The sequence below is a fragment of the Diadema setosum genome, chromosome 18 (genome assembly GCF_964275005.1).
Source record: "Diadema setosum chromosome 18, eeDiaSeto1, whole genome shotgun sequence".
NCBI lineage: Eukaryota > Metazoa > Echinodermata > Echinoidea > Diadematoida > Diadematidae > Diadema > Diadema setosum.
Genome location: NC_092702.1, coordinates 20,253,800 through 20,261,603, shown reverse-complemented (window position 1 = coordinate 20,261,603; position 7,804 = coordinate 20,253,800). Strand labels below are relative to the sequence as shown.

At 38.5% G+C, this 7,804-nt stretch overlaps 1 protein-coding gene across 1 annotated transcript in view; it reads right to left on the bottom strand.

Annotated features, from left to right (window-relative positions):
• Nucleotides 1–7,104: 7,104 nt before the first annotated feature.
• LOC140241328 (uncharacterized) overlaps nucleotides 7,105–7,804 on the bottom strand; it is a 1,037-nt gene continuing 337 nt past the window's right edge. Inside the window, exon 1 of the mRNA XM_072321056.1 lies at nucleotides 7,105–7,804. This exon is cut by the window's right edge and continues 337 nt beyond it. Coding sequence (XP_072177157.1) covers nucleotides 7,105–7,804 — 700 coding nt within the window.

Here is a 7,804-nt window from a genome sequence, read left to right as displayed (position 1 = left end):
TCAGGAGGAGGAAGAATATTACAAAAAATGTTATCAATTAAAGAAACAGATTCATTAACTATACGTGTGGGTTTAGATATTAAGGGTAAAAAAGAGGCAGACAAAAATATTTCCAAAAAATCTTGCGACATATTGTTCTGTTTTAGTAAATCTATATTGAAATCACCCATTATAAAACAATTTTTATTGATAAAAAGTGGGTTTTTAACCAGATCCGAAAAATAATCTAAAAATGATTTAGTATTCGCGTTTGGTGGTCTATATACTACACCTATGATTATATTTTTGCTGCCTGGAACTGTGATTTCAATAAATAAAGACTCAAAAAAATCAGTCATACTGGTGAACTCATCGCGGACTACATAATCATAATTTTGTTTAACATATATGGCAACGCCTCCACCTACCCTATTTTGTCTGTTATTAACCACTAAATCGTACCCGTCGAGAGCGAAGGGAAGACTGGAGTCATGAGAGAGCCAGGTTTCGGTTAAACCTACCGCCGAGATATTATGCATGATGGGACTATTTAAAAATAACCTCAATTCTTCAAAATGCTTATTAATACTTCTAATATTAAAATGTAAAAGAGAAAAAGTAGTACTATCATATTCCTTGACAACATTGGTAAATTGGGATTGAGTAAGATATTCAGAAGACGGACTTTGCAATTGGTTCTCTGTGTCAAAATCATAATCTAATTCTTGCGGCGATGAATTAAAACTGTCAGAAACATAATTATCAAAAAAATTGTCATTTTGATTGATATTTGATTCGTTTTGTTCAAAAGAAGGTCCTGCCAAATCAAAAAAGTCATCATCATTAATTGAATTGAATGCTGTGTCTATAGAATTGCGTATTAAAGGGTGAGCGTGTTGTCCGTTGCTCGAGTCCACGAGGGCACCTGTAGAGGGCAGTAGAGAACAATTTGACTGTGGAGATTGTTGCAATATTGCAGTTACACATTTTATCGTTGTCTCTTAATATAACATTGTCTACAAAGGAAAATAGGATCGTCCTATACATAACATTAATACGATCTAAGTAGGCACAAACATAAAGAGAACAGTTTGTCATAAGCATGAATACTAATATTCAAAATAAGTTATAATAAAACTGCGGTAATTGTTCTTTATCCGATCAATAGAAGGAACACATGTATGTAATACGTATTGTGTTATGACAGAAGAGAAGACATCTCAAGTCTCATAGGGACCGCCAACCGCCACTATATAGGGCAAATACTAGGTTGCCAAGGGCAACTCTAGGAAGGAAATCCTTACCCGAAGAATCAATTTTACAAGAAATGAGAAAAAAAATAACCGTTTTTATCATTAATTCTATACGGATTCCTCCTCTCCCATAACTGCAGCGCAAAAGATCACCCATCCCTATGCCCCAAAAAGACCAACACGCTGGGACCGCCGACGGCCAGTATATTATATAGGGCAAATACATGGTTGCCAAGGGCAACTCTGTAGCGAACAAGGCACACACCAAATTCGAGCAAGTTACAAGTTGACATAAATTGTAATGAACTGTATTAAACTGTGCAGCCGGTCCACTGCGTGAGTGGAGAAGAATACAATACTCGGCTGATACTGTCAGTTCTGATGGCACCCGTTGGCAGATGCCATCCTGGACAAAAAGAACATGTAGGGCAAGTACACGGTTGTCAAGGGCAACTCTATAGCGAACAAAGCACACACCAAATTCGAACAAGTTACAAATTGACATAGTATGTTGTAATAAATTGTATTAAACTGTGCAGCCGGTCCACTGCGTGAGTGGAGAAGAATACAATACTCGGCTGATACTGTCGGCACCCGTTGGCAGATGCCACCCTGAACAAGAAGAACAAACTCAACAATTCACCCTGGATAACTACACAACCTGTATAAGATGCTTAAGCGTGTTTCAATATTGATAATGAAATTTAGCTTGTGTACGTTGACTGCTAAAAGGTTGAGTAATTTGGGAGCATACCTAGAAATTCAAAACATCAGCTGATTGAGTTCTGAATTGGTATGCCAATTAATCAGAAAAATATTTCGACCAAGAGAGAGTGAGAGAGAAAAAAAACACCCAAACACATTTTATTAACTTATTGTCGTTATCGTAAAGGGTATATATCAACAACAACAACAAAGTATTAATTGCAGTCAGTTTTAGTCAATATTGAAAAAAAAAAAAATTGCATAGGTTATGGCATAGACGTGGATTTAGTTGCGATGGATCATAACCCCGTGCAGGCTCTAAACGCAATAAAATGCCGAAATTCATAACAACATATTTATCACATGGATTATGATACAAACATAGATTTGGTTACAACGAACCCTTACCCCGTGCAGGCTCTAGATTACAATAAAGTGACCTGACAACCATCATGCCTGCCGGGTACAGATCTCAAACAGCTACAGTCTAAAGGAGCCCATGCCCGAGGAATCCATTTGGAGAGAACAGGGGAGAGAACCAGCAATGGGCTTGAAAACAAGGAATGTCTACGAATAAACCGTGTTTATCATTCATTCTTATACAGATTTCTCCTCTCCCACAGCTGCAAAGCAATAGATCTCCTCATCCCTATGCCAAAACAAGATCCACACGCTGGGACCGCCATTGTATTATATAGGACAAGTAACAGTTGCAAAGCGCAAGGCACACATCGAATTCGAACAAGAGACAGGTTAACATAATCATTGTACTGTAATACACTGTATATACGGCCGGTCCACTGCGTGAGTGGAGAAGAGTATAACATTCGGCTGTTACTGTATGCAGTTCAGATGGCACCCGTTTGTAGATGCCATCCTGAACAAAAAAAAAAAAAAAAGAAAGAAAAAAAAAAGGAACAGACTGTACAATTCACCCTGGGTAACCATACACTACCTGCATCAAATGCTTAAGCGTGTTGCATTAATGATAATGAAATGTAACTTGCATACGTTTACTAATAAATAAATTTGAGTAATTTGGGAGCATACCTCTCATTTAAAAAAAAAAAAAAAAAAAAAAAAAAAAAAAAAAAAAAAAACATCAGTTGATGGAGTTCTGACTGAGAATGCTAATTAATCAGAAAAAATATATCGACCAAAAGAGAGAGAGAAAAAAAAAATCCCAAACTCATTTTTTATTTATTATTATTACATCATGAAGGTATTTATCAACAACAACAACAAAACATTGATTGCAGGTAGGTTTAGTAAATATTTAGAATCATAACAACTCGCATGTATTGTGATGTGAACGTGGATTTGGTTGCATGGACCATAACCCCTTGCAGACTCAAATCACAATAAAATACCGAAAATCATAACAGCGTATTTATCACATAAATTATGGTATGAACACAGATTTGGTTACAATAAACCATTACCCTGTGCAGGCTCTTGATTACAAAAAGTGACCTGACAATCATCATGCCTGCCGGGTACAGATCTCAAACAGCTACTCCCAGTCTAAGGGAGCCCATGCCCGAGGAATCAATTTGGAGAGAGCCAGCAATGGGCTTGAACACAAGGAATATCTATAAATAAACCATTTTTGTCATTCAATATTTTACGGATTTCTCTTCTCCCATAGCTGCAGCGCAAACGATGACCCCGTCCCTAGTATGCCCCAACAAGATCCACACGGTGGGCAAGTACACGGTTGCCAGGGGCAACTCTAAAGCGCAAGGCACACGCCAAATTCGAACAAGATGAGGGTTAACATAGGGCCTACTGAATTGTAATACACTGTACAGCCGGTCCAATGCGTAAGTGGAGAAGAATATAGCATTCGGCTGATGCTGTATGCAGTTCAGATGGCACCCGTTGCAGATGCCATCCTGAACAATAAAGAGGAGACTGTACAATTCACCCTGGGTAACCATACACAACCTGCATCAAATGCTTAAGCGTGTTGCATTAATGATAATGGAATGTAACTTGCATACGTTTACTGCTAAAAAAATGAGTAATTTGGGAGCATACCTCTAATTTTAAAAAACATCAGTTGTTGGAGTTTTGACTGAGAATGCCAATTAATCAGAAAAATATTTCGACCAGAAGAGAAAGAGAAAAAAAAAAGAAATCCCAAAACTCATATTTTATTTGTTATTATTACATCATAAAGGGTATTTATCAACAACAACAACAAAACATTGATTGCAGGTAGGTTTAGTAAATATTTAAAATCATAACAACTCGCATGTATTGTAATGTGTACGTGGATTAGGTTGCATGGACCATAACCCCTTGCAGACTCAAATCACAATAAAATACCGAAAATCATAACAGCGTATTTATCACATAAATTATGGTATGAACACAGATTTGGTTACAATAAACCATTACCCTGTGCAGGCTCTTGATTACAAAAAGTGACCTGACAATCATCATGCCTGCCGGGTACAGATCTCAAACAGCTACAGTCTAGGGGAGCCCATACCCGAGGAATCAATTTGGAGAGAACCAGCAATGGGCTTGAACACAAGGGATATCTATAAATAAACCATTTTTATCATTTATTATTTTACGGATTTCTCTTCTCCCATAGCTGCAGGGCAAAAGATCACCCCGTCCCTAGTATGCCCCAACAAGATCCACACGCTGGGACCGCCAATAGTTACTACATAGGGCAAGTACACGGTTGCCAAGGGCAACTCTAAAGCGCAAGGCACACGCCAAATTCGAACGAAATGCAGGTTAACAGAATTATGTAGGGCCTATTGTCACACCAATTGTATTATAATACACTGTGCAGCCTGTCCACTGCGTGAGTGGAGAAAAATATAACATTTGGCTGATGTCAATTAATCAGAAAAAAAAAAAACTAAATCTCAACAAAAGGATATAACTTACTATCATTATATCATAAGGGTATTTATCAACAACAACAAAAAAAAAACTGTAATTGCAGGTGGGTTTGATGAATATTGAGAATCATAACAAATATCTCTCACATGGATAATGCGGTAGGCGTGGATTTGGTTGTCACGGACCATATCCCGTGCTGGATCTAATCGCAATAAAATTCCGGCAATCATATCAATATATTTATCACATACACTATGATATAACCATAAATTTGACTACAATGAATCCTAATCCCGTGCAGGCTCTAGATTACAATAAATTGATCTGACAACCATCATGCCTGCAGGGTACAGATCTCAGGCAGCTACAGCGTAAGGGAATCCTTGCCCGAGGAATCAATTTGGAAAGAACCAGCAACGGGCTTGTTCACAAGGAACATCTATGAATAAACAGTTTTTATCATTTATACGGATTTCTCCTGTTCCATAACTACGGAGCAAAAGATCACCCCATCCCTATGCCCCAAGAAGACCAACACCCTGGGACCGCCAACCATCACTATATGGTGCAAGTACACGGTTGCCAAGGAAAACTCTATAGCGAACAAAGCACACACCAAATTCCAACAAAATACAGGTTAACATATTATAAATACATTGTACAGACAGCCGGTCCACTGCATGAGTGGAGAAGAATATAACACTCGGCTGATACTGTATTCAGTTCAGATGGCACCCTTTGTAGATGCCATTCTGAATAGAAAAAAAAAAAAACAGACTGGACAATTCACCCTAGTTGACTAAACAATCTGCATAAAAATAAATGCTTAAGCGTTTTGCATTAATGATAATGAAGTGTGTATATGGCTTGCGTACGTTGACTGCTAAAAGGTTGGGTAATTTGGGAGCATACTAATAGCTCTATTTTCAAAACATCGGCTGTTAAGGTTCTGAATTGAGCTACCAATTGATTGAAATATATATGTGTATACATATGTATTTATCACTTCATACATTTAGATTTGGTTGGGATGGATCATGACATCGTGCAGACTCTAATCACAATGAAGTGACTTGACAACCGTCATGTCGGCCAGGTAAAACTCCTACAGCCTAAAAAGAAACCTATACTTAAGGAATCCATTTGGAGGAAACCAGTAATGGACTTGTTTACCAGGAACATCTATAAGTAAACCGGGTTTTTTATCATTCATTCAATACGGATTTCTCCTCTCCCACAGTTGGAGAGCAAAACATCACCCAATCCCTATGCGCCAACAAGACTAACACTGAGGAACTCTTTACATGATTTCGGATAAGAACAAGGTTGCCAGGGGCAACACTAGTAACCAAGACACACCAAATTTGAGCAAGTTACACCTGCTGTAATACACTGTGCAGCCGATTCATTGCGTGAGTGGAGAAAAATGTGATACTCGGCTGATACTGAATTCAGTTCAGATGGCACCCATTTGCAGATGCCATACTGAACAAAAAGATCCGACTGTATAATTCACCCTGGGCAACTATACAAACTGAATAGTCATGCTTAAGCGTGTTTCATTAATGATAGTGAAATGTAGCTTGCGTACGTTAACTGCTGAAGGGTTGAATTACACTGTGCAGCTGGTTCAAGACACAAACCAAATTTGAGCAAGTCACACCTGCTGTAATACACTGTGCAGCCGGTTCATTGCATAAGTAAAGAAAAATATAATACTCGGCTGATATTGTATTCAGTTCGGATGGTACCCATTTGCAGATGCCATCCTGAACAAAAGGAGAAAAAAAAAGAAAAATACAGTATCTTGATATACATTTGGCACTGCAAGTTGACAGCAATTCTAGTAAATTTTGGATTCATTGTCTTCTACCATTTCACTTTAGTATCTTAATTTTGGCACAGTACGTTGACAACAATTCTAGTAAACTTTGGATTCATTTACTTCTACCACTTCAATTTAGTGTAATGAAAAACCGGAATATTTGTAATCGTGCAAAACCGGTGTGTTTTTATAAGGAAACCAGTGCGCATATTTTAACCAAACCAACATCATTGAATTTTTGAGCGCAATAGGTATACCTAATGAAAAACCAATACGCACATTTTAATTAAACCAACATCATTGAATTTTTGAGTGCAATAGATATACCTAAAATATAATTTCTGAGTTGCTCATGCAGGACAATAGGTATCTATCATATCATAATCATGTACAACTGGGCCAATGTTACTGATCTTCTCTGTAGGGTACACAAAACTTCAGTTGAAGTTATAAGAAATGTATATAGGAGATGACTACTCACTCGAAATTAAAGGGAGCGCCTCCGGTTTGGCGCCATTTTCCGGCATAGAATCTCAACTTGGTACCTTTGCTGTACATTTCTTGGACTTGTTTCTTCCATTTCTGTTTTTCTTCCAGGTCAGTCTGCGTCAAGTCGTCGATCATGAAATATCGCTCGTCCTTTAGGATTTCCCTGGCACGACGGATGACATCTACTTTTTCTCTGTATGAGAGAAACTTTATCAAGATGTGCCTGGGACGACCTTCCACCTTGCGACCATCACGATGAGCTCGCTCCACCTTTGTGGTCATCTTGAATTTGGACCGCAGGATGTCTTCGACGATGTGGGCGCAGTCTTCCCTCTGGTCATTTGGTGTTTCAGGGATTCCCACGATGCGGATGTTATTCCTCCTAGATATTCTTTCGGTTTTGTTTGTTTCCGCTTTGTTCTTCAATACTTCGGAGCGGAGTTCGGCTATTTCTTTTTCCATTCTTTTCATTCTACCTTCCATTTCCTTTTGTTTGACTTCGAGATCATCGACCCGTTTGCTCTCAAATTGGATAGAAGCTTCAATGTTGGCCTCAAGATCGCTCAACTTCCCAAGGAACTTGTCGACAGCGTCTTGGATCATTTTATTGAATCCGCTGGTAGCTTCCTTGAAATATGCGTCCAAGCTTCCAGGGGTTTGCACATTGGGAGGTGCAGAGGCCAGTGCT